Source organism: Gavialis gangeticus, unplaced genomic scaffold (genome assembly GCF_001723915.1).
Source record: "Gavialis gangeticus isolate Ggan-Ray unplaced genomic scaffold, GavGan_comp1, whole genome shotgun sequence".
Lineage (NCBI taxonomy): Eukaryota > Metazoa > Chordata > Crocodylia > Gavialidae > Gavialis > Gavialis gangeticus.
In genome coordinates this window covers 81,689,885-81,717,356 of record NW_017729034.1, presented here as the reverse complement: position 1 = coordinate 81,717,356, position 27,472 = coordinate 81,689,885, and the positions used below count along the sequence as shown (strand labels likewise).

Below are 27,472 nucleotides of genomic sequence, written 5' to 3'. Positions count from 1 at the left end.
AGCAGTCTACAACTGAGAGCAAAGTGTTGGCCCAGAATCAACCAAGATTTTTCCACATTGCACATCGCTGGTAGTCCTGAAGTTGCTGCACACTATATTGTCTTTTGTCACAACTACATAGTTTTTTTGTGTCTGCTGATTATACCCGCAGCGGACAATGAACAGATTGTGAATAATATGCTTACAGCATTGCTGGGCAGTTGGTGAGCACTGCCTGAGAAGAGCATTCAGCCAGTAGCTCACACTTGCTACTTGCATTTGCTGCTGCATTCATTCTGGGTGATAAATTTCCATATTGCAGACCTCGTGGGTTATACTAGCGATGTAACTACTGATTAATTAAGTACCGGTTTAAACTCCTTGAATGTTACTGGTTAAATAGTTAACTGATAACTTGCATCCACCAGGGAGCAGCCCCTACCTGTACTCTTTCTCCAGGCAGCAGCAATGAGCTGGGAAAACCCCTTGCCTTCTGCTGCTGCCAGTGCACAGCTACCCAGGGAGACCAGGCTGCTTGCAGCAGGCGGCAGGAAGACAACAAGCAGCTCTAGTGGGGTCCACAGAGCCCTGGCCCAGCTCATTGTCAGCACCAGGTGCACGCCCGCCTTGGGGCAGGCAGATGGCGGGGAAGCCGTGAGGGGCTGGATCCTTCTTATGGCAGGGAGGGGGCCAGGGCTGTGCTACCACCTGCTCCAAGGTGCATGTGTACCTGGTGCCAGCAAACTACCTGGGCCAGGGCTCCACAGACCCCAGTGCAGTTGCTTGCAGCCTCTATGCTGTCAGCTGCAAGCAGCCCAGGCTCCATGGCAGGAAGCACTGGCCTGCCCAGAGCCCAGGCTGGTCATGGCAGGCAGCCGAGAGGCTGCAAGTGGTTGAATTGGGGTCTGTGGAGCTCTGGCTCAGCATTGCTGGCAGCAGGTATACACACGTCTTGGGGTGGATAGTGGGGAAGGGGCTGGGGCTGTGCTGTCACAAGGAGGATCATGCTTCTTGTGGCTTCCCTACTGCTTCCCTGCCATACCTGGTACTAGTCCCCCTCCTCCTCCTCCTTACTTTTTCCTCCCACCCTCTTGCCTGCCTTCAGGGGCACCGTGCCCCCACTTCCCTGCCGGACTGCTTCCTGTCCTGTGCCAAATGATAACCAGTAAGGTATTCCTGGTTATCAGTTTGTGAACAGTTAAATGTGAGCAGCAGAGCTCACCCAGTCGGCAGCTTCCCCTTCAGCGCTCTGCATGGGGCCCAGTCCTGCCCAGGGCAGCCCATGCTGTGCTCCCGCCCACACCCTCCAGCCTGGGCCCCAGCAAGCACGCAGGTTCTAGTGGGGCTGTTCCTAATGCAGTTTTGGCCAGCTGGGCTCATGTCACCAGGAGGCGAGAGGAGTAGAGCAGCACCTGGCTGGCTGCAGCCACGCTGGGAACAGCCCCACTGGAAGCTGTGCATGCTGACTGGGACTGTTCTGCTCCCCTTGCCTCCAGCTATGGCTGCTGCTCCTGCCACGCTGCTCCATGAAAAGTAGCCACCTGTGGCCTGGAGCAGCAGGTGGAAGGTAACTGGGAGCTGGAGCCAGAGCTCCATGCGGTGGGCAGGAGCTGCCCTGCTTAAGCTTCCCACGCACCCAGAGCGGTGCAGCAAGGGCAGGAGCAGTAGCCACAGCTGGAGGTGAGGGGAGCAGAACCCTGCTGGCCCGGACCCTGGCCAGCATACATACCTTCCAGTAGGGCTGTTCCTGGTGCGGCTGCAACCAGCCGGGTGCTGCTCTGCTCCCCTCGCCTCTGGTGGCAGCTTCTTCTCCTGCTCTTCCCCCTGCGGCAACACTCTGGGCAGGCAGGAGGGAAGCTTCACCTGTGTGGGTCCTGCAGGAGGTGAGGTGAGCAGAGCAGCATCTGGCCGTCTGCAGCCGCACTGGGAATAGCCCCACTAGAAGCTGCATGCTGGCCAGGCCAGGGCCAGCGGGAGTGTGGCACGGGCTGCCCTGGCAGGAGCAAATGGAGTCTCAGTCTCATGTGGAGCACCATGTGGGCAGCAGTGTGCTGGATTCAGTCATCTGGCAAGCCTGATCCAGCCCATGGGCCATATTTTGCCTGCCCCTGCTGCTGTAAGATCACTTGTTTGGATATGATAAGAATCATGGAAATGTTTAAATAAATAAAAAGGAGGTTATGGTCAGTTTGTCAGTGAGCTCTGTACATCCAGCCCTGAATACATTGCCCATTTTACTCGCTGTTTTCAGCCGCTCCTATTCCTCGCCCTTGCTTAGAACAGTAATATTGAAATGTTTTTTCCTTTTGCAGGTGCAGCAGGAGGAAGTTACTGAGGTGGATATCTTAGTTAAGGACCAGAGAGTCCTGAGACATTCCAACTACTCTGTTCCTTTGAAAGAAAGCATGCTCTATTCCATCCCCAGGGATAATGATGTCTTATTTACACTTCCCAACCTCCCAGGAAAAGGTATGTCATAGTTAGCTCATCAGTCACAAAGCACTTCATAAAGGCAGGTAAGGATTGCTATTTGTGTTTTCTAGATAGGGAAACTGTGATGTGCACATGTGAAGGGACATGCCAGAGATACGGTCTCTTCATGACCAGGCAAGGACATTGGTTGCTGTGGTTTACTTCTCTGCTATAGTGGTCCATGTGTTATTCTTATTGTTCTTTTTCAAATTAGCTTTTTCTTCAGAAGCTCTTCTGAAATGTTGGCATTAATTAGGCCATCATAGCAAAAAGTTACTGGCTTAATGTTACAAGAAAACGTTCTCAAAAGCTCTCCTTCTTGAGACTGGAAATGACAACTATAGAGGAGATTCCTGTCTGGCTTATTGCTAACTATAGGGAATGGCTTTGGTTATTCATTTTCTTGCTTTGTATTGAAAATGTGTTCAGATTTCAGTTTCTGTAAATCAAACTCTCTGGCAGTTTTGTTAGGTCAAATTAATCCAATCTTTTCTCACCTTTTAGCAGATAACTGCTGATCACAGTTAAGTGTACCTGGTAGCACCACCTCTGTGTTCAAAGTTCATGTAGAGGTCAAATGAAAAAATCAGTTATTTACATCTGTAAATGCTGATAACTGTGCAGCGTGCATGTAAATGCAACATTTTTTTATTGATTCATAGATTTCTAGAGTTGGAAGGGACCTGGTAGATCATCGGGTCTGACCCCCTGCACCAGGCAGGAAAGAGCGCTGGGGTTAAGTAACCCCAGCCAGATGTCTTTCTAATCTCCTCTTGAACACCTCCAAAGTAGGGGAAAGCACCACCTCCCTTGGAAGCCCATTCCATATTTTGGCAATGGCCAAAGAATTCCGTAAAGAATTTCTTCCTTATGTCCAATCTAAATCTGTTCTCCTTCAGTTTGTGGCCATTATTCCTGGTAACCCCGAGGGATGCCGTGGTAAACAGAGTGTCCCATATTACCCGCTGGCCCCCCTAATGAGTTTGTAGGCAGCCACAAGATCACCTCTTAGCCTTCTCTTGCGGTGGCTGAAAAGATTCAGATCTCTGTCTTCATAGGGTCTTACTTGCAGGCCCTCAACCATACGAGTAGCCCTTTTCTGAACCCTCTCAAGGTTATCCACATACATCCCTCCTGAAGTGCAGCGCCCAAAACTGGATGTAGTACTCCATCTGCGGCCTCACCAGTGCCGCATAGAGGGGAATTATCGCTTCCCTAGACCTGCTCATGATGCACCTGCTGATGTAAGAAGGAGTGTGGTTAGCCTTACTTATTACCTCGTCACACTGGTGACTCATGTTCATTTTTGCATCAACCAGGGCGTAGTTTACTTCTAGCTTGTCTTGTCAGCTGTTGCATTACAGACAGTGTATGAAATGGGGAGGCTAAAACATTTAACTACTTAACTAATCCTTTCTTTAGACATTCAAGATCCATTGCAAACCACCAGTCAGTACCTCCTCAGGCAAGCAGAAACTACAGTAGATGAAGAGACATTACCTGGCAAGTTACCAGAGACACCTCTTGGAACAGAGCCTCCATCTTCATATAAGGTAATCTCTTATTGGTGTACATTTCTAAGGCCCAGTTAACAAAGGAGTGGCACGTTCTCTCTAACTTGGCATTTAGTGGCAGACATAGATGAGAGTTGGTGGCAAATCTAAGAAAAGCAATGGATGGTTGTGGTACTACGGTGTTGTTGATAAGAGTGAACCATTAACACTGTACTAACTGGTTCTGAAATTTACTATAATAACTTCTCTAGGCGTGTCTATACTGTTCTTTTCAGAAGCAAGTAGAAAGTTATAAGCCTACTTCCATGAATATCTGGCTGATGAGGGCAGCAGACAAAAACATATGTAGCTTCTGCAAGAGCATTAAAAGCTGGGGATTTTTTGTTGGGTTTTTTGTTGTTTTTTAAAGAATAGCGTGTGAGTTTTTCATTTTCAGAATTCTGTCTTGGGGTTTTCATTTGCATTTGGGAGAAGCAACTACAGTGGCTTATGAAGTGTGTCTTTCAGAGGCTGGTTATAGTTTTTGTTCCAATTCCTACTTTATCTGAAAAAGCACCCAGAGGCCATATCTACATGAGATGCTACTGTGCAGTAGTGTTGGGGTGACTAACAGTGATGCGATGCTTTTGTGCAGTAGTAATAAGCTACTGCACAGTAGCATCAGAAAAAGAATGTGGAGACACTACGACTCAGTAATACTGGTTACTGTGCAGTCATTTAGTACTTGGTTATGCAAGTACTAAATTACTGCAGTAACAACTGTGCGGTCTGCTGCTTGTGTAGGCACAGCCAGACAGCTGCAATCTCAGTGAGGTTATAGTCTGTTATGTGTTGTAGGAATATAGTAATTGCAGTTGTCTAAGGCTGGTTGTCCAGATTGTTTGAAGACTTGAGGACTTATGCCTCCTCTCTCTGAGAGTGGCTAGCAGTCAGTACTTCAAAGGAAAACACAAGAAAACTCCTAAAAGTGGACATGTAAGGGATAATCTACACGTAGCAGGAGTTACTTCCCGACAGTAATGAGTTAGTGGTTGGCTTTGCTTTCTGAAAACTGATGACTAGGATTCTTCCTAAAATTCTTTTGAACTTTTTTGACATAAGTCTTTCATATAGTGTCTAAATTGAAGCTGTCCAACTTCTGAATGGCCATGAGCTACAGTTTCCACCCCACACCATGCCAGGACCCATGAACCCCTGCAGCACACCACTACAAGCTATGCTTCTCTGCCCCCCAGAAACAGGGGCAAAAAGCAGAGGGGGGCGCCTCTGGAGACCCCGGTGACAGCAGCAGGAGCAGTGGGGTGGGGGAAGCAGGACCAGCAGCTGAGAGTTGGACCGTCCTGGTCTAAACCAGGGGTTTTCAACCGGGCATACCCTGCCCCCACCCCCACCTGCTCATCTGACCACTGGGGGATTCCTGCCTTCTTAACCAGCTGCCAGGGGTACACTGACCCAAAAAGGTTGAAAACCCCTGGTCTGAATCATACTGAGCTCTGACCTCACTATGAGGCTCACAAACTGTGTTGTATAAAAAGGATTTCCTTCAGTTATAAATTATTTTCACACTGGTGTCAGTGACTATGCCCCTGCTCTTTTGTTCTAGAGGAAGGGCAAAGAGTTCAAGATGATGATGAATGTAAAGATGTTATCACAGATGCTTTTGTTGACCAGTAAAATTATTTACATGAAGTGTGGACTCTCTCCTCACTGCTGCAACTTAAATCATTGTGCAAGCAGAGAGGCCAGGCTACTTTTGGAAAGGCAGCTTCATCTCAGTGAGAGGCTGCAGCTGCAAAATGTAAATTTTGGGAGAAGGAATGAATAGGGATCTTCCAGGGAAGGGGAGGGGCTTTCCAGGAAATGCAGCACTTCTGCAACTGCTGTTCAGCACAAAAGTCAGCACAAGTCATGACAAATTGGAAGATTTTTCTGGGTATTCCCTTCCTGGAAGAACTGTTATTGCTGTGCGTGTGTTGTCTTGCGCCACATGCTGTACAGGAAGAAAGAGCACTGTCTCCATTGGTTTTACTCTGGCTGTCATACTAAAGCACAGCTAATATTTACCATAATGGTAGAGTTCCAAATTCAGCAGTGTGCTGCTCCAGACAGACCCAAGGTCGTACTACCCTCTGGTGGTGTATTGTGCATACTTCAGATGGCTGATTCATGTCCCATTGCATCTCACACTATTGCCCTACTACCAGCTCTCCCTTTGCTACATGCATATAGGAAGGGTTGTTCTGGGTATCAGCGGTGAATATGTTTTAAACCTAGGTCAGGCTTTCACTTCCACTAAGCCTTCACTGGTTCTATGCTTTTCAGTTCACTGACTCCTCACTTAAATGACATCTCCCTTCAGGAGCTGCTGCTAGGATCAGTAGCTTTTGGAAATTCAAAACTTGCGTTTGTTAAACTCTCCCAAGCCTGAAGGCTTTCAGACTTAGCAGTAGCTAGACAAACTGCCCTTGAAGTAGGTCATAAACAATCTTGTTCTTTGGTTGCAGGTGATGTGCCAGTGGGTGGAACAATTGAGAAACAAGTTGTGCAGTTTCTGGCTTGAATCTTTCCCTGTGTTCTTTAATTTGATGGAGGTCATTGTGGTTGGAATCATAGGAGCAGCTCTTATAATAAGAGTTTTAAAGATGCTGTTTCCCTCCTGTGAACACAAGTAAGTAATACTCATGTTTTATCCCCCAAAAAGAAAAGTATAGGCATCATAGGAACCTTTAAAGGAGACAGCCACTGTCATTAGCTGTCCAGTGGAAGTGGTCTCCCAAGGTAAATGTTTGTAAACAAACCCCTCCCCCTCCCCAAATATTTTCTTTTGAAAATTCTTGTTCAGCTTATTTCAGATTCTTAGGAGGAATCCTTTGAGAAATCCAGTTTAGGAGCTGAGTGTTTATCTGTGGCCAGATACTTTTAAGCCCCCACAAAGGCATCATGGTCAAGTATAGGATCCAAAAACTCTGGCTGAACCTCACAGCCATGCAGCATGACCCTACCAATAATTCTTTATGCTTCAACCAAGGATCTGAAAACGATCAAACCATGTAAGTCAATCGCATGCTGTCCCCAGCCAGCAGAAATACGTACGCTTCTCTCTGCTTCCTCTGTCATCTGGTGGCAGCTCATCTGCTGCATTCTCAGAGATAATTAATAAGACATGTGTTAACAACACTTTGACAATGGAAAACAGTACCTGGAGTCTGGTATAGTAGATAGCCAGAGAGAAAAGGCATTGGCTCCATGAGCAAAGTGTGGTGTTTTGCCGTCCCCTGTAGGGTTAAGAAAATGGACATGAAGATTTTTAACTACATTGTGCTGGAATTAAAGTAGTACAGGTCAGTCTGATCTTGTTTAACTCCCGGACTGTAAGACTTAAGGCTACACCCAATTCCCAATGGAAAATGTGCTGCAGCAATCCCAGGCATCCTTAACTGTGTTTTCTTTTGCCTCATGCAGCCTCCACATATAAATTTTATGCCTGCACACCATATGCTTAGCATTGACAGTGAGCCAAGTCCCCAGTACACCGTGAATAACAAATAAAATACATTGCACTTACGTGACTAGACTTGCCCTACCTTCCTGAGATGAACCAAAGAACATTGAAACCATTATATATATATTTCCTAGTCAGCATTTTTCACCTGGTCTTCTGGACTTGGTAGTGTTAAAAACTAACCCCTTCTGAACAGTGGTAGTGGTCACCACTCATTTACGTGGTTTTATAATGTATACTTAACTGCTTAAACCACAGTCAGTCTGGATTTAGATTCTGACTGCAAACTTCTGAGCAACCCATTGAGAGAGAGCTGTCATGCACTGGCTCTACCAATCTCTTGCATCAGAGAAAACAGATAGGAGGGCAAAGCTCAGATCTATCTAGTGTTTTCCCACTATCTAACACTTGGATTAGTCACATTAGCTTGGAATGGAGAGCCCAGCATGTGACTTTGCAGCTGCAGCTTTCTTAGTGCACTTAGTGAATGGTGTAAGTGGTACAATTGATCCTGGTTTCTGTATAAAGGCCCTTAGGGAAAGGGGGATAATGGGTGAGTAAACTGAGAAGCTACTTATGAGTGCCCTTTACCAAAGCATCTGCCATAGTCCCCTCCTGCCCCCTCAATGCACACAAAGGACACTGTTAAACTAGAGCAGGTACAGTCAACTGTCAGTGGGGATGGAGCAGAGAACAGACTGGAATTGGCCACTTAAGCTACTTTCCCGCTATAGATAAACCTTACACCTTTCCAAAAGAGTTTGAACTAAGCAGAACCAGAAAAAGCCTGATCTTTGCCCTCAGGCTGCACAAGGAAGCGCCTGATTAGAGCTCTCTTGAGGTAGCAGTCTGAGATCAACACAGGGGGTCTCCAGACTTAAATGTGAAATCTCACTGCTGCTTGCCCAAGTCCTCCAAGGAGCAGGTTCCTATACAGGCAGTCCTGGAAGAACAGACTTGCAAACTACGTCTTTAAGGTTTCTATCTTTTCCCCTTTACCTGTAAACATTTTTTTCACCTTTTGAATTAGCATGAGTCCAAATCTCATTTTAAAGGAGGATTTAGGAGTCTTGGAAGTAGATTGAAAAAGTCAGCCCTTAATTGGAAACTCTGTCTTAATCACCTTTGTCCAGGCAGCATGTTAAATTGGACAGTGTTTTTATCCTGCAGTAGCTAGTCCTAGGAAATGATAGTAGGAGGTAATGTATTGAAGTGTTTGAGAATGCACATGGGTGAGGCAGGCTCTGCATCTGCTCTTTCACATATAACAACCTAGGTTTGCTGTGTTTTCAGTTTTGTTCTCAAACATCAGACCCAGAGCTGCCTCTTCATTTAACAAGTGAGCTAAAGCTGTGATCACCTAGAAGAGTGCCTCACAGTGAGAATGCATTAAAAATAAACAGCTTTCAGAGTGCAGGTTGGTGTGTTTACTCTTTTCTAATTAAAAGTAATATGTATCTTTCAGAGGATTGCTTTCCATGGATGACATCCGCACTGTTCCTGTGGTTACACTTAGTCTCCTTCCGGATGTTCCAGAGAAATCAGACACCATAGAGGAGAAATTGTGTACTTAACAGGGTTTACTTTTGAGTCTTTGTATGAAACTTTAATTGACCTAAAATTTGGCACTTGAACTTTATGTTGTTTGTTTCTTACTAAGAAACCTGTAAGTTGGCTGATTGTGTTAAAGGAACACTCAAGGTTGAGACCCAAAACTAACTTAACTTTCCTGCTCCTCTTGGTAAAGAATAGCAGCTTCCCAACACAAGTGCTACAACAGGTTTTAACTTCTGTGAAGTAATTTCCCAAATGCTAGGATGGAGAATGGGCTTCCTTAAATGAACCCGGTTCAGCTGTCCTTGAATTTGTAGTGGGATGAAATACAGGATGTCCCAAATTCCCTAGGTAGTTATCTAGTACAGGGGACAGGAGTAGAGCAGATAAATTACACGTGTGCCTGTAAGACCAAACAAAACTGGCCAACCTCGTTTTAGGTCTGCTACTATTGAGTGTGCCTTGTGGGGAAAATATAATCACTATAAAATATTTGTACTACTATAATAGCAAGTTACTGTGTATGCAAGACAAAATTGAAAGGCAATTTGGTATTTCAAGCACTTTATTCAACACTCAATTTTGTATGAGGCCCCTGCTCCACTAAAAATTGATAGCACTTGTAAACTTGTGTGGCAGGTTTAGTGTGCTCTTTTGTATATCATGGACTGCAATACCATGTAAATTTTCTCAACAAGAAGAGCAAAATATCTTTAAAAGACTGGTTTAACTGTACTGAGTGGAGGGGCTCAGTTTTCCCAGACTAATTTGTATTGCCATGAGTTTTCAAATAAATTAACATTTAAATTGTTTAATAAACAATGTGGTTTGTGGAAGTTCTAACATGAATGTAGCTAAAGAAAACAGCAGTTTGCAGAACATGTTAGCTGAAGAAAAAAACAAATTGTAATCTAGTTTTGGCCTTGCTATTCCAACTAATAAAATTATTTGTTACAAAGGGGGTGAGGGGGAATACCCATCTTTGCTAGAGTGTCATGACATAAGATCAAATGGGCAGCTTCTTGCATTGAATGGAGTACTAGGTCTTTGAACACTTGGGCCGCCTAGTCCTGTTTAAAAAAATGCTATGAACTAGGGCAATATATATTTCTTGCACATTCCTTGGAAGAACAGTAAGGCCATGCCTACAGGGGAGAGTTTTAACCAGTGAAATTGCTGACACTGCAGTAGTGACAGTTCATAGAGAGGTGGCTGCCTCTATCAGTGCCATGCATTCCCACAGAGAGATTGCATTAGGAAGCGACACTATACAGGGTTGTTAGCCCCAAAACCATGGTCTGCCTTGCTGCACACTTCACACACTGGAAAACGTAATAAGGAGGATGTATTACCCAAGATACAAGGTAATAATTGTATTTATGTGGTAAAGCATATCTAGCCACATAGGAGTATGTCCTGGTGTAGGCATGACGTTCCAGTTCTAGCTCTCTTTTAATTTATTAAATGAGGGGGGAGGGTCACAATTTTTTTATGACGTATTGGTACATTATCCAGGCATTGCTCACTAACTGGCTCAAAATGAAAAGATCTGAACATTATGTATTGAAGAGCAGCAGATCTTTCCAGGACAAAATATTTTGATGTAGGTGGGTGATTCTGGGGAAGCTGGTCTGCCTTTTACTTTCCCCACTCAGAAAGCTATACTAGACACCTGGAAAGCAACAAGCAAATTTAACCATCAGCTGAACAGCTGCAAGAATAATAGTTTTCCAGACTGAGTGCTGCCAATGCCTTATATGCAGGTTGATATCAATGAGCCAGATGTTCCCTTTTTTTCAGTAGTGCATGTTTTACATACTGGCAGAGGAAGGACACAAGAGCACAGCCAGATGCCTGAGGGAGACTTTAAAATGACTGTTTCATTTCAGGGTGACTTAAATTATTTGAAAATACCTTGCAAATTTGGGAGGGGTGCTGGTTTTTTAAGGCCCCGAAGTGATTGGCTGTAACTACATAGCTGTAACAACTAACTTGCTAATGAATGAAAAATAGAACGGATGGTGGCAAGTGTTGTGGGTCAGTAAGTGTCATTTGAGTTGTTCTTCACAGAATGAGGGAAAAAATAACTGCAGCTTGGCTGGGATTTTAAGAGAACTGGCAATAACATGTGCAGTCCTAGGACTACTGAATTATTCCTGCAGTGGTACTGGGTCACTAGTACACTTACATTTAAAAGGCAAAAATACTGTTTTGGAAGTTTTCACTGAAAAACTCAAAAGGCTCAGACTTGTTATAAGGACCACTCCGCAGCTTCAGCATGCACATCTCAAGCCGAGTGGCAGGGTGTTACAGTGAATATTGTGAAATCCATTCAAGATGCTTATGGCTGATAGCTCTCCAAAGGACAACAGACTGAAAAGCAACTGTTTCATGTTGGTGCCAACAACGCTTAGCATGATAGAGGAGGATGTCCTAACTGCAGCACATGAAACAAGCTCACCCATCTCAGAAATGTTGGAAAGGATCAAAGCACCTCCTTCAGTTTTGTCATCTGTGCCAAAGGACAAAACAGGACATTTGTACTCAGGTCTGCAGGGAATCATACTGGTGTTGCTGCTGTCTATTATCATAGCCAAAAAAAAAAGAGCAGCCCCTGAGCTGGCACTAGTGTCCACCTCATTCCAAACACTGAATTGAACAAGTGTTTTGGTTTAAGAAACCAAAATGCTACCATGCATATATTTATGCAAGCATAGCTACAACACTGCAACATTACTAGTGCAGGGACTGAGTCATTGACACCCTTTCCATTTCTGTTTGGTATCAGTTGAAATATTTGGTCAGTTTGCAATAAGCTGACTGGTCAGCTAAAATTATACCTTTCTGCCAAACCTGCCAGCTACCCAATTCTAAGTCTACTGGCAACTCATGTTTAAACTGGCTACTTCAAAAGGCAATTCCTTTCTCTACCTGCAGTTTATCCAACCACCTTTCTGAAATGGGAAGGGAGATGCAAGGGTGGGACTTTGGGCATCATGAAGGTAATGAATTATGCAATAATACACCTAGTTGAACTCCTGTCATCTTAGGTCTTGTCTTGGTCAGGGTCCAAGTACTGAAGAGCTCTTTGTAGAGTCAGCATCTCCCTCAAACAACTCACCAGAGCAATGGTATTGCTGGGTAACCATAAGGGCCACAGGAACACAGCCTCCAGCTGTCTCTGCTGACAGCCTGATTTTCCTATTTATTCCTCTTTTTTCACTAGTTTGCTGCAGTTTTTTCTTCTCACAGCACTGCTGCTGGTTGCTGTTGCATTCTAGCACTTCTACATCCACTCTATAAAATGAGACAGCATATCTGACACGGTTGGCCAATGGCCAGAGTAGTAAATGGATTTCAGTCATATAGTATATGCTGAAAAACGGTTATCCTTGTATCCTAAATTCAGGTCTCTTCCCACCTCTCTAGCTCAGGCTGAATTCATTAAATGTTAGTAGCTTAATAAAACTGCATCAAGACGACCAGATGCAAAAATTCTTATTAACATTCCTGCCTCTTATGGATTGGCAACCGTTTTGGAACTGGAGTTTCCAGCTCAATCAACAGCAAGAATCTAAATTTAAACAATCACATAAAGCCAGCTTCCGTCCTAAATGCAGAGCGAACAAGTCCCACTACTACATTTGATTAACATTAACAGATAGGCAAAGGAGGACTGGTCTAAGTTAATTCAAGAGGCAGAGGTAACCTGCAGTTTAAAAAATTATTTTATTTAGAATCATGTTACTCTTAATAATTACAAAAATTAAAAAATAGCACTCAGTGCATTGGAACTACTTTTCATCACTTCTGAAGCTATTTTAAGACTTAAGGCAGGTTTCTCAAAGTAAGTTTGGTTAAAGAGGTCTTAGCATGATCCAAATTCAACTATCCATTTTTCATATTTCTCAATGTCTGCAGCAGATACCGACTTAGAAACCTTTTTCAAAGCCATTTCAAAATCCTCCATAGTTGTAGGCATGTGCATTTCATCTCTGGAAAGATTTCTGATTTCTTCTGGTGTCAAGCCTTCAATACGCCTTCTCATAGCCATCAATGATGCATCTCTGTAGGGCATGTAAAAAAGTTACTTAGGATGAAGGTATGTTTGGTTGCTTAAGACTTAAACTAAACATTCAAATTAGGCCACAATTTCAGTTTGGAGAACCAAGAGTCGTAAAGGTTCATCGTAGCTTCCATTCTACTTTAGATATTTATGTGGTCCCTAGACAGATACTCTAGCCAATGGGCCTCCCTTTCCAGGGTTTGAGGGGTAGAATTTCAAGGATCCTACTGCAGAAGGAAAGTTTCTGCATCACTAGCTATATGCAATAGTAATGCGAGTGCATTACTTGATGCAGTATTCAAAATGGAGCGTGTTTGTCATCCCTGTAGGGACAAGCGCTTACTGACAAAACTGGAGAGAACTTCTTTTCAGAACTGAATCTAATGAAAGTAACACTTCTAGCTACTGGGGATGGCCAAATAATCTGAATGTGCCAAATTATTATGCTTATTAGGGCATTAAATGCTTAAAGCATTTCCAGACAACCTATGCCAGGGAACAGCAGCCTACAGCATGTGGGCCAGCCTGATTGTGTTTGAGGATTTAAAGGGACTATTAAAAGTGTCCATTTAAAGCCGCCTCCTTGGTGCCAAATTTGCTGTTTCCCATTGGTGTTTGCCATGGCTTTCAGAAGCATGCAGTAAACAGAGGGAGGCACAGAACAAGGAGGGTTCTTTAAAGTTAAAGACAAGTCCTGTTCTTTAATGCTGAATGCTTTTTCTGCTCTACACTCAGTTCCAAGGTGTTCCATAAGGTATCTACTGTCTCACATTGTAAAATGAATAACTAAGAGGCCAATCTGAGCTAGGGGACAAAATGATTACAGAACATATTCAAGTCACATGCACTTCCAACTGCTGCTTCCAGTGAGCCTGTATTAAAGTGACTTCAAGTACACCTCTTTTTTTTCCTGTTACATCAAAGCATTTACTGACTGTATTTAGATGTCCTTTGTTGGGTCAACAAAAGTGTAGGAGATACTGAGCTGTGCTGAATGTCTACATACAAAAAGGACTGATGAAGTTTCAGTTTGCACAGCTTGAACTTATTTGCTGAAATCGTGAAGTTCCAAAACCATAAAATCAAAAAAGCAAGTTCATGCCCAAAAATAACTAAGTCTCTAATACAAGTCTTTCACCAAATTCCAGCTACTGCTTCGATTTGGCAGTAAAAAAGCTGAAAGGATAGCCCCAGCCCCATGGGAGGCAATAATACAATCTCAATTTTGTTCCATGCTGATGGATGAAAGAAGCCATGAGATCCAGAGAAACAACTGGCTATAGTAAGGAGATGATGGCATGAGTGAACATTGTAATTAAATTCTGGTGAAGTTTCCAAGGGTACGAACTACGTTAGCTAAGATTTTTCTTGTACTTTTGTTGTTAGGTATGGAAGGGACATTACTTAGCACCACAAACAAGTACCAGGAAAGGATTTGGATGTTAGATGCAGGTTTATAGTATTCATACTTATTTAAACTATTGCTGATAAGTGCTCTGTCTAAGCTGGCCTAGACCTGTAACAGGAGAGAATCTGAATAACAAACTTTTCATTCCCATTTTATATATACCAAGGCATCAAATGAGCACAAGGTGTGTCAGCACACTGCTCAGCTATCCAAGTCCCCCTGCTGGTGGGATCAAGTAAATGACATATCAAAGGACACTAAAAATGCCCCATTTAGGATGTAGCCATAGGTTTATTTGCAACAGTTGTAAATTATTGGAATGCTGTGAGGTATTAAAGTTAATAGGTTAGATAATCCTTGCCTGAAAGGGAGCAACTGTGCAACCCTCAACAGCACTTAACACTTACTGAACTGCTTGAATGTGCATTTGCTCATGTTTTAAACTGCACTTAGTAAGTGTTAAGTTAAACATATGACACCACCCTTACAGTACTGATTGAGCCCTAAAAGCAGAATCAGTACTAACTCTCTAGCCTCAACTAAGAGATGTTTTACAACTGCTATAGAGACTGCTCTATTCCAAGTCATGTTAACTTGCCTTAATATAAATACTTTCCGTCTTTCTATCAAAAAACCTGCTTTCAATCCAAGACCTAGTTTCTTATTTGTGTTTGTCATAGTTAGAAACAGAATAAATTGATTTTTAGAACTAGCTCTAATGGCTTTATAATGAATTAAGATTTACACAATACTTTTAAAACAAAGCATTATAAAAATGCTAAAATATTAAAGGAGACAAAGGCATCCTCTGTTCCTGCAGTAAAGTCCAAATTATGGGTTTTAATACACTGATTTATTCAAGTAAGCGCCAAGGAAAGAGACAGGAACAAATGAGTGCTCATACAGCATAAATCCATGCAAAGAAAAAGCTATAGGACTATTACCTCCTAAACAAGGTGTTGACACACCCTATGCTCAGTTTCCAGCATCAACAGTATAATTACAAACATCAGAACAGCCTCTGGAGGAGCAGCAAGACAGAAGTCGACTTACACAAAAATATTACACCACAAAAGAAATGCAGTACGTGACTGCAGGATGAGGCTGAAGCAGCTAACTTGTGTTTAAACAATCCTTTTACTCTAATATGAAAATCCTCTTATGGCATACTTGACAGCTAAACTAATTACAAACAATCATCCCACAGGTTCCTTCCTTCTCTGTGAAGTACTATTTCAAAGTATTATTCCTTTTTCCACACACTTCCCATTAGGTCAAAGCTCTAGGACAGGTAGGCAACCCTTTGTAAATGTGGGCCAGAGCTTGCAATCTCCTCCACAGACCAAAAAGCAGCCCTTCACATGAGATGCAGCAGCTAGCTACAAACTTAAAGGTAATCTCACCATACCACTAGCAAAAAGATGATAAAACAGCTGAGGAGTTGGCAGTGTGCCCTTAGTATAATACAGACTGAACTGGACCTTCAGAGGTCAGATCCAAACCTCTTGCAGGCCAAACCCAGCCTGTGGGCTGTAGGTTGCCAACCCCTGCTCTTAGTGCTAATAAGGTTTCATGGCAGCCCAACTAGCCGTTATGCATGGCATCCCTTCACTCTGAGGATTCCCAATTCACTTGACATGGCTCTCTGTTGCTTTCATCTTTATGATTGCATGGGGATATGCACCCTTAGAACCTCAATGGGATGATCCAACAAACTCTGCAAGTTAAAACGAACACCATAGGAACTGGAAAACCTCACACAAAAAGGATAATTCAGTTTAAACAAGCAAACATGAAATGTCATTAATAAACCATTTTGATTAGGACTGTCATAATTGTTTTTTTTTTACCTTTACGATATCTAGAAGGTGTGGAATACAAATTTAAATAAATGGTTGTGTAGTAGCTAGCTTTTCTGCTAGATTTTAAACTGCAAGAGTGCCTAAATCAGTCTGTATTTTACTAAGAACTACTTGGTTTGAATTATGTTAAACCCAATATGGCACACCATTTTCAGATAATGAGTTTGTCTATATAAAGGCTGCAACCAACATACCTGCATACATTGGTGATATCTGCGCCAGAATAACCTTCCATTTTCTCAGCAATATTTTCAAGGTCAACATCATCAGCCAATTCAAGCTCTCGCAGGTTTATTCGTAAAAGTTCCTCTCTGCCTTTTGCTAAACAACACACACAAAAAGGTTTAAAAAAAAATCAATACAACCCATGTTCTGAAGACAAGATAAATGTAACAACTCTATCACTACCAAAAACTAAGACTGCCATTACTTCAATTTCGATAACTTTTATATTCGACTGGAGTCTCAGATTAGACTCAGATATATAGCAAGAAAGGTTTAAAACTTAGAAGTACCTCTGGGGGAGGAGGGAGAGAGCGCACAGGGCAGGGATATACAGGCTGTTAGGCTGCAGCTGTTTATACCTGCATGATTCTGTAGTGATACAAGCAGAGCAAAACTGCTCCAACTTTAACCTTGCTTCATCAAAGGTCAGCTAGGGCAATTTGGCTCACTTGTATGACTATAGGCTCATGCAGAGGTAACAGTCACAGCATACCAGCTGTTACACACATTGGAGCAGCAGCCCCATCTCCCCTTTTAAAGTAGCTAATACGTGTATTTGCATATATCCCTGCCTGGCCCGCCCCCACCGCACCCCACCCCCAAGGTGCTTCTGAGTTTTAGACCCCCCTCACTATATCTCAGTCTAATCTGAGACCTCAGTCAAATATAAAAGGTATCAAAATTGACAGAATGGCGATCTTAGTTTCTGATCTCCCCACACCCAAGATAAAAAAAAGGAAGTCTTTATACCTGATGGTAAAGGAATGTAAATTCTCTTTTCTAGTCTTCGTCTTAGGGCTTCATCAATATCCCAAGGAAAATTAGTAGCAGCTAGTACCATAACCATCTTGGAAGGATCATCATTTTCAGATGCCCCTCCAACACCTGTGTTAGAAAGGGAAAGGAAATTAGCCTATGCAGCCTGTGTAGAATTTCATACATATATGCAGATGAAAGCACCCATTACTCTGTAATATTAATGAAGCTCCTCTACTGTGTTGAAGTTCTACTTTAAGTTTCAGTTCTACCAGCTTTGCTGTGATTATAAACTGCAAGATTATAGGGGTCTGACCTTTTTATTTAAACCAACAGAAGTCCCTCTACAGACTGAAGTGGGAGGTGCATCACGTTGCTAGAATTAAATAATCTGGATTTTCTTACGTGTGGAACCCTGTCATAACTCACTCTGCAGATCAGCAATTTTAAATTACTGCATTTAAAAAAAAATGGGATGAAATGTTCCTCTTTAAGTACATTTCAGCAGTGTTTAGCAAAGATTAAATTAAAAGTTCACATTTTGCACAAGTAAAACTGAATCTTTTATAGTAAATGACTTAGACTAGTCATAGAAGTGACTTGTGTGTGCAGTTTTTATGAAAAAGCTATTAAAAAAAACTAGTGTCTTCATTTTTGTCCAGCTTCATCCTTATTTTCCTTCAGCAAAAGGGGAATGGAGTCAATGAAAGGTCAAGATTAAAGTAGTATCATCTGAATTTTAAACCAGCATAGGTAACTGATGATAACCTTATGACGCTTCTACAAACCAAGTAGAAAGTCACCTGGAATTCTGTGTGACAGTTCTCCTTAAAGGAAGGCCATCCCTGAGGCTGCAATGGTTCAGTTGGAAATTATTGCTTTACTTTATTGCTGGAACTAGGGAGAAAAAAAAATTGTGGGAGCATAAAAGTAGGATTATAGCATGGACTCCAAAGATTGAGAAAGCTTAGTTATTCAGTCTGCAAGAGGATACCAAGATAGCTTTTATGGAGAGGGGCGGGGAAGTCAAAAAGGAGCACTCATTAAATGTATTTGCAGTGTCTTGGAACTTGAACTACTGCCAATGCACCTCTTTTTAATCTGCCTTTTTAAAAATGTTGTAATTAGATTATCCACTCCCTGGTGAAGGAAATTTGAACCTTTATATTTTCTCCTTTAATCCAGAGCCACCAACTGCTAATTAATTTACCATCCATTTGAACCAGCAATTCCGCCTTCACCCGACGGCTGGCTTCATGCTCTTCTGAGGTTCCTCTGCGACTACAGATAGAGTCTATTTCGTCAATAAATATAGTTGTTGGTGCATAAAACCGAGCCTAGGGAGATCAGAAGTTGAAATGGCATTAATATATTTCAGGCTTTATTTAACCTTATTTCTTTTAAATTAACATCTCCAGAAACATCCATAAAACAGCACAACAATGCAATGCAACTTAATACAACAGGTGTAAATATCCAACAAGTATGTATCCTCTCCCACCTCTACCTCCATCTATACATACCTGGGGCGTCACCAGTAATAACACAACAGCATATAGCAATGACTTACTGAAGCACAATAACCCCAAGGTCTCATATGGCAGCTGTTCACAGCCCTACATAAATTAACATCACATCTAGCCAAAACTGTCAAGGGTGCAGTCACTTAATAAGAGGCATCGGAACTAGAATGATTGTTCACATAGGAAATTCTACCAGAATAATTAAATTCTGGTATAGGCTTAAATTCACACTTAAATTTATAGGAATATAATTCTCTGGTATAGAGCAGCCTTTAGACTCCTCACAATATGGCCCTAGACTCCACTTCAAAGTGGCAGTTGTTTCACTTTCCCAGTGATTCATGGACAACATCACAAGGTCCACAGCAGCTGCAGTATATGACTAAATAGCAGAGGGGCCAGGGCCACAACATTTCTCTACAGCCACTTTCTGTTTTCATGAACATGCCAAGTCTCCCACTTCAAGCTGTGAGTCTTGAGTTAACATCCCAGTGTGATGCATGCAGCAGTTTTACACCTCTCAGAGCTACTGATTCAGACTACCTGCCGACTCAGGCAGAAAAGTCACTCCTTTGGTTCTACTGTTTCCAGTTTTTAAGTCTTCTTCACAACCATGAAGAACAACATATCTTTTTTCATAAGAAATCTCAGATTCTGAAGTAGTCCCATGAACTCAGGGATTATGGCCTCAAGCATAACCTATCATATTAATGTACATACCAAATAGAAGGCTGGACTCCTTGTCAATTTTTAAAGTGATTTGCTAAAAATATGCATATCCATGCCCAGACTGCAGTGTAAGTGGTTACAGACACCTGAATGTGCAATTTGGAGGTGTAATTTACTAATAGTTTTAGCTCTTGCCTAGGGTTCACTATTCCGGAGATGAAGTTACAACCCACTATTCCCTGCAAAGAGCTCTCAGTCACCATTTCAAACAGCAGGCGAACAAGTTTCTCAGATTCTCCTCTGTATTTTGAAGTTAGTGTTGATGAAGAGACATTGAAAAATGTTGTCTTGCATTCAGTAGCTACAGCTTTTGCAAGGAGGGTCTTTCCAGTACCGGGTGGACCAACCATCAGTACACCCTATTTAAAACAAAGTCCAAAATTAAGGTTGAACATTAAACCTAGTGAAGAAAATTCAGTGCAACAATCTAAACATAAGCAGCTGTTTTAGAGCTTCAGAATTAAAATATTCAATAGAAGGTTTTGCCTAAGCTGTATTACAAGCTAGAGTAATATTACTGTCTTTAAGCAATACCAACAATACAGCCCATAACCATATACTTGTTTTACTTTATAGCTTAATTTGATTAGTATTCAGAACAGAAACTACTTCCCCTAAGGGGTTTGGATTAGGGAGGAAAGGTTGGTTTCATCAGACATGGAACATTTATAACTTCAGGTGCTCCTCTTAGAACAGATATTAAAAATTTCACTACATGTCACAGAATACGATTTTTTTCTTACCTTCCATGGTCTTCTAATGCCTTTAAAGAATTCTGGCATCCACATTGGCAAGACAACAGCTTCCTTGAGCAATTTTTTGGCCTCTACCAAGTCAGCTATATCATCCCTGATACAGAAGAAAGGAATTTAAGTAGATGGTAACAGGAGGGTTATACCAGCATTCAATTCAAGATGCAAACACTCATCATCACGTGACTATTTAATAGACAATGTGAACGAACTGAGCTTAATTTAGTTTCTGTCAGAGAAGTGTCCTCATCTCTATGCATAGCACTGGACTGACAGGTTCCAGAGTGCATCCAAGCAATTAACAGTTTAATTTACATTTCTGCGCACACCCTCACCCTTCCGTCCACATCAGAAAGGAAATATGTTGATAAGGCAGTCTGGGGAAACATGCTAAAGTAAGCACCACATGTGCTATAAAATTTCTCCCCAGTGGGAACTATGGCATTAATTGACACCGTTCATCTGTATAGCTATAATTTATAAAGCTTGAAGACCAATTAATAAGGGCAAATTGAAGGAAGGGATTAAAAAAAAATGTTTTTTTGAGAATTCTCTTTCAAGAGTAAAGCATTTAGTCAACTTCAGAGCTGCCTCTACAAGAATGAGAAGCATTGTACGCTATCTTAAGTTTGTAGCAGCACCTCACTTTGGATGCATCCTCCATAGTGGCCCCATACAAACCAGCAAGTGGCTAAAACAGTAATGTTTTGCAAGACATTAGGAACAGTCTACGTTTGGTCTAAGAATGTTTAAATTCCAGTCTGAAGTTTGAGCTGGCATAAAATGAAGAAAAAAAAACCACACTTCAGCTTAGTATATAAATATTTATCTTCCCTTTTTTATATTGATACACAAAAAGTACAACCATTTCTAATAAGCCTATTAGACACAAGCTTTTCTTGCTGAATCCTCACAAAACCCTCCTAGTCTTGTGATAGTCTGAATACAAGGGAGCTGAGCAATAAAGCTGCGTTTGTATGAATTGGGGTTTTGAAGCTGTCTGTAAAGGCAACTATAAAAAGGAATTACCATATTTTTTTCACATATAATATACTCCCACAAAAAGCAGCCTGCCCAAATTGAGCTGCATGCAACCAAAACTCTAGAAAAATCTTTTTTCTTTTTTTTGCCTTTCAAAAACAAGATGTGTATTATATTCCAGGGTGTGTTTTGTGGGAGAAAATATGATACATCGCCAATTAGAGATCATACTTTTTTTTTGCTCTTTTCAAAAGGGACCCACTGCTGATATACCATGATACAACATGGATTTGGCAAGGTCTTTTATCATGTTAAGTTTCTTGCAATAAACACTGAAAAAGTAGTTTAGCTACACACTCAACTCACAAAGAAAACTTGTAAATCGGGAGTAGGCAACCCCCAGCATGGGTGCCAGAGCATGGCACTTGAAGGCATTTTGCTTGGCACACATGCCTCAGGGCGGATGGCTGGGAAGGGGCCAGGGCTGTGCTGCTGCCACAACGAGGATCGGGCCCCTCATGGCTCCCCTGTCGTGCAGCCCTGGCACACCAACATCTTACCAGTCAAGGCCACAAGTATTTTTGACACTCTGCCCAAAAATATTGCCAATCCCTGTTGTAGATACACTTATTCCATGTATTAAAAGCCTTAACCCTGGAAGTTACAGCCACTCTCTGATGAGAAAAAAAAAGCACAAAAATACAAGCTTGATAACACTTAGACTTACCATCGCACATTGGGATTTTGAGAAATTATATCTCTTTCCAGAGCCTCTACTAAATCTTTATCATATCCTGTACCATCAAATCTCTTTGGCTCAGATTCTGAAATATCAGAAGAGGATTTGTTCTACAAAAAACAAAAACTGTTGTGACACAATCCATACCAGGGCTGTACTGCATATACATTTTTGGCTTTTCAATTACAACACTATTATCCAACAACGTGGAAGTTCAGAACTGGCTAAGAAACCTGAATGTCATCTCAGCTACCAAGGCAAGGAATGCATCTATTCTAGATAACAGTAACCCATGATGTTCCCATTCTCATATTTTATACATGTTAACTATTAGAAATATAAAATAATAAAAGTGTAAGCCATATTTTTTTTAACCGTCTCCTGCTAGTCACTGCAGTTTATTTGCTTCAAATAATTTTAGGGCCCCAGGCCTAGATCCACAAATTTACTTAGGCACCTAAACTCCCATTAAAATAAACATGGGATTAATCTAATTCCTCCCAACTACTAAACTACATTCCGATTTCAGAATCAGCCTATAGAACTGGTACTGTTTTTCCACAAATGGAAGATATGCATTATTTATATTACAAGGACTTAAAGAAAAATAAATCAGTTCAAATGTAACTGTAGTTATTCTTTCTTTCCAGGGTGGGTGATAATGTACTATGGCAATGTGCACATTTAATGCATGAGGAGGTTCAGCGTTATTTACACACAAAGTTAAATGACATTCATACCTTCTTTACACCAGTGGTTCTCTACCTTTTTTGACCCAAGGTACCTCTTGGAAAATGCCAGCTCTTACCTTCCACAAACTTTTCTGGTTATGGGAAAATAACACAGCTATTCTTTTGTTGCAAAGAATTCTAAAAAGACCACAACCAGTCAGAACAGATGCCTATTTGAAATCTCTGGGTTTATCCTGTGAATCCCATGTAGGTATTTGCACAGCTAACAATGCCAATACTGCACTGCTCCCTGTGGCATCCTTAGACAGGATCCCATGACACCCCAGTTAAAAATCACTGCTTTACACTGCATAGAGTATTTAATTATTCCACTGTAAATAAACTGTTCCACTTTTTACTTGGGCCTTGTACAAGCTCACTTAACAATGCTTTATGACAATAACCATTTTGAATTTATTTTAATTCATAAATTTCTCACTTAAAAATGAACAAGGCTCAGAGGAATAGTCTTCCTACTGGCACCTAATTCTGAACCTGAAGAAATCAAGTTATTTGCCATTGGCTTCAGTGGAGCAAGACTGGGCACAATAACACGAGATGGCACTGTGTAAAGGAGAAGTCTGAGGTATCTATTATCCCATCACTTTTAAGATCCTCAAAGTCTTATGAAAGTAGCCTAACTCATGCATACATATTTTATTTATTCTAAGAATTTAGCCATACTATGATTTGCTGCCCCAACAACTGCTTATTCTACACTATCTTTTTTATCTTGCTGGGATCCTGATCCTAGCTGACTTCCTGGCCCCGGGGCAAGGGGCTGGACTCGATCTTCCAAAGTCTCTTCCAGCCCTAATATCTACAAAATCTATATTCACCAGTGGCTGAAAGTTTTGTGGAAACCTAGGTCTCATTCTGCCCTCATGTCCTACATAATGTTTTTTCTTCTCTCATGTTTTCACAGTACCTTTAAGTAATAATCAAGACTGTGCAGAAGGATAGAAGTACTTACAGATTTCAAAATAACTGAAAATTCCAGAACTCTGCACAGAAAAGTTCCAGGAAAAAGACTGTTTGGGTCATTTGAAGGGTTTTGTTGAATAGAATATATAATATTATTATTAACATTATTACTGTTGACATGTTACTATTATTATTATTATTATGTTACCATTATTTAATGCAAAATTAAAATGGTTTCAAAACAAAAATTCTAGATGTGTATTTTGAAACAGCAAGACTTTTTCTTGATTTTCTTGCCAGAACTTCACTTCGGAAAGTAAAATATTTTGTGAATATATTATTTTGTGAAATCTTTTGGTGTTGATGTGATTTCAGATCCTATATATTGTAAACTGAATACTGTGGCTGTTAGAGCAGGTTAGAAAAATAGTTTAGTTTGATTTTTTTAAAATAAAAACAGAAATGCTAAATATTTTCGTACCAATAAAGCTTTATCTATGTAATCAGCTTCTAAGATAAAACCTTACTTTCTTCCCTTCCTCCCCCATTGAATAAATTATTCAGCTAGGATTTGGTGTTGGGAATTTAAAGTCCTGCTTTTCTCTCCTTTTCTCAACCTTGAAGAGAGATAAATTCTCTCTCTTTATAGAGCATCAAGTTACCAGTTCACACATCAGGGTTCAATCCTGTTCTTACTGAAACCAGCTTCGAGACTCTCACTGATCTCAATGAGAGCAGAATGTTTCTTACCTGATAGTATGAAACACATGCATTACTTACTGGATTTGTCCCTTAACTAACTATTTAACATGTGAAAACATATAATGCTTTATACAAATTGGATCGAGACACTTAAAAAAATAAAACCAAACACAGGATAGTTTCTGTTACTAAACACATGACCACGGTAATCCAAGCACTTTGACATTATAAAAATTAAGACGGTCTTTCTACCAATTACGTGGGAAGAAGTGCTGACCTTTATTTACATAGTAAAATCTTTGATTTGGGAAAGCCAAAAGTGGATTTTACATGTTAATAATAGTCTCCTGTTACCGCTATCAGTTAATCTCATGGATACCACACAACAGTGATGCAAAAAGTCAGCACTTAATTTTATTTCTGGCTGTTAATTAATCTAGGCAAAACCTTCAACCAATCATTCAACCCTTCTGCATTAGTCTTTCTCCATAAATAAGTCTACTAACATGTTTTGTGAGCTTTTGTTTGCATACTGCTTTGAATATAAAAAGCACATTATAGCTGATCAATTTTCTCAAACTAAATTTCCTTTGCACCATTATCCTGGCATAAAAATACAATGAAGCCACCCACAAGTTTTTACCTTTTCCTCTTTTCCTCTGATTTGTTGATCCTTCTTTTCTCGGCCCCGGACTGCTTTCCCTTTATCATTAGGATTTCGAGAAGGACGGTGAGGGCCCCTCACTGCTGCACTTGCACGGTTATTGTGACCTCTGCAATCATTGCATGGAGCGGACTGACGTTTTCTTGGTCCTGGTGAAGGTCTGATTAGTCATGATACATAAGAGTCATTGGTGAGCGTTACTTAACACTGCCAAATCTTAACTACAGAATGCAGAAGCTGCTTATCCCAAGCAACAATTATTTAACATATGTCATTTGTATTTACTTATTTTGTTACAATGGTATCTTGCTCAAAGATAACTTTATTTTTTAAGTCACAATAATTTCTCTTTTCAACCCCATTTTCCCTTCCACCACCACTAGAAGTTTGACACTCATTTGTCAGGCACAAGTAATAACCTTAGTACTATGTGCCAAAAAGATAAAAGGTAGTCCTGGTACTGAGGAGCTTACAATCAAAGATAAATATTGCAGTTCACCTTCCTTTATCATGGCAGAGACTGAAAAGGTTTCTCATGAAAGCTGAATTATTGTTTAGTAAGTCAAGAACCCACTGGAGCACTCTACCCCTTCAGGAGGCTTACATGAGCTCTGCAAACCAAGAGAAAAAGGCAAAAACCCCCAACATTTTCAGAGTTATCGATACTCAGTCAGGCTCTCTATCAGAAGGCTATACTTAATTCAGTAGCAGATTTATGAAATCACAGAAAGCATCAGACTGCAGTTCCAGAGATGAACAGGTAGTACACAAACCTACTGTTCTCCTGAAGCAGAACTTTTAGTAGTTACTGATAAAAGCAAATTTAAACTTGCCTCCAAATCTCATCTTGAGACCTTAAGACTGCAAGCTTTCTTTCTTGCCCACACATCCCTTCCCAATGCCTTTCACTTATCCCAAGAAATAGAAATAAAAAAAATAATAAATAAAATTAAAACAGAGGTATCAAACTTATGGCCTGTGGGCCAGACCCAGCTGGAGGATGTGTATGATCTGAACTGACCCTGCAAGAGCAATTAGTGATGGATAGGAGGGACAAAGCTGAGCTCTTCAGTGAGTTTTTTGCATCAGTATTCCTAAACACAGATAATGATATATCTCCAAATTAAACTATGGACAAGCACAGGTGGGACACTGGCCCACCAACAGTTAGTGTTGACCTAGTGAAGGGACACTTAGAGAGGCTTGATGTGTTCAAGTCAGCAGGCCCAGATGATCTTCATCCAAGTGTACTAAAAAAAACTGACCAGTGTCTTGGCAGAACCACTGGTAGGACTGTTTGAGCACTCATGGCGCTCAGGACAAGTCCCAAAGGACTGGAAAAGGGCCAGTGTGGTCCCTATTTTCAAAAAGAGGAGAAAGAAGGATCCAGGTAACTATAGACTGTTTAGTCTCACCTCACCTCTATCCTTGAGAAAACCTTTGAAAAAATTAAGGATTATATTTGTGGGAGTCCAGCAGGTAAAATAATGCTGAAGGGCAACCAGCATGGATTTACAGCAGGTAGATCCTGCTCAACAAACATGTTTCTTTGTACGACCAGGTCACAAACTGCTTAGATGCAGGAGTCAAGGTAGATGTCATATACATGGATTTTAAAAAAAGCCTTTGATACAGTGTCACATCCCATTCTCATAAAAAAAACTAAGCGGCTGTGGCTTAGGTGATTTCATGGTCAGGTGGGTGGCGAACTGGCTAATGGGATGCACCCAGAGAGTGGTGGTGGACGGGTTGGTATCGACCTGGAAAGGTGTGGGCAGTGGGGTCCCCCAAGGCTCGGTCCTTGGACCGGTGCTATTCAATATCTTCATCAGTGACTTGGATGAGGGTGTGGAGAACACACCGTCCAAACTCACGGATGACACCAAATTACAGTAAATACACTTGAGGAAAGGAAACTGATTCAGGCAGATCTGGGCAGGCTGGAGAAGTGGGCAGAACAAAATAGGATGCAGTTTAACAAAGATAAGTGCAAAGTACTGCACCTAGGGAGAAGGAATCACCAACACACTTACAGACTGGGGGATGACTTTCTAAGCAGCACAGCAGAGGAAAGGATCTCAGATTCATAGTTGACTCAAAGACGAACATGAGTCAACAATGTGACAAAGTGATCAATAGAGTTAACTGCACTCTATCATGCATTAACAAGTGCATCATGAGCAGGTCTAAGGAGGTGATGCTTCCCCTCTATGCGGCATTGGTAAGGCTGCAGCTGGAATAGTGCATCCAGTCTTGGGCACCACACTTCAAGAGGAATGTGGATAACCTTGAGAGAGCCCAGAGGAGGGCCACTTTTATGGTAAAGGGCCTGCAGGTAAGGTCCTAAGAGGAGAGATTGAGGGACCTGGATCTCTTCAGCCTCCGTAAG

The 27,472-nt window shown here is 41.4% G+C and overlaps 2 protein-coding genes across 2 annotated transcripts in view; one reads left to right on the top strand and one right to left on the bottom strand.

The window, feature by feature from the left end:
- GINM1 (glycoprotein integral membrane 1) overlaps nt 1-9,841 on the top strand; it is a 45,739-nt gene extending 35,898 nt beyond the window's left edge. Inside the window, exons 5-8 of the mRNA XM_019526851.1 lie at nt 2,292-2,448; nt 3,874-4,004; nt 6,470-6,633; nt 8,933-9,841. Of these exons, the coding sequence (XP_019382396.1) occupies nt 2,292-2,448; nt 3,874-4,004; nt 6,470-6,633; nt 8,933-9,041 (561 nt within the window). The 3' untranslated portion in view covers nt 9,042-9,841. The remainder of the gene's footprint in view (nt 1-2,291; nt 2,449-3,873; nt 4,005-6,469; nt 6,634-8,932) is intronic.
- Nucleotides 9,842-12,731: 2,890 nt separating this feature from the next.
- The window catches only part of KATNA1 (katanin catalytic subunit A1), a 26,567-nt gene continuing 11,826 nt past the window's right edge, over nt 12,732-27,472 (bottom strand). The window contains exons 4-11 of the mRNA XM_019526850.1: nt 25,063-25,243; nt 22,051-22,172; nt 20,334-20,439; nt 19,791-19,949; nt 18,549-18,675; nt 17,333-17,467; nt 16,552-16,678; nt 12,732-13,088 (exon numbers count right to left, since the gene is read on the bottom strand). Of these exons, the coding sequence (XP_019382395.1) occupies nt 12,890-13,088; nt 16,552-16,678; nt 17,333-17,467; nt 18,549-18,675; nt 19,791-19,949; nt 20,334-20,439; nt 22,051-22,172; nt 25,063-25,243 (1,156 nt within the window). The 3' untranslated portion in view covers nt 12,732-12,889. The remainder of the gene's footprint in view (nt 13,089-16,551; nt 16,679-17,332; nt 17,468-18,548; nt 18,676-19,790; nt 19,950-20,333; nt 20,440-22,050; nt 22,173-25,062; nt 25,244-27,472) is intronic.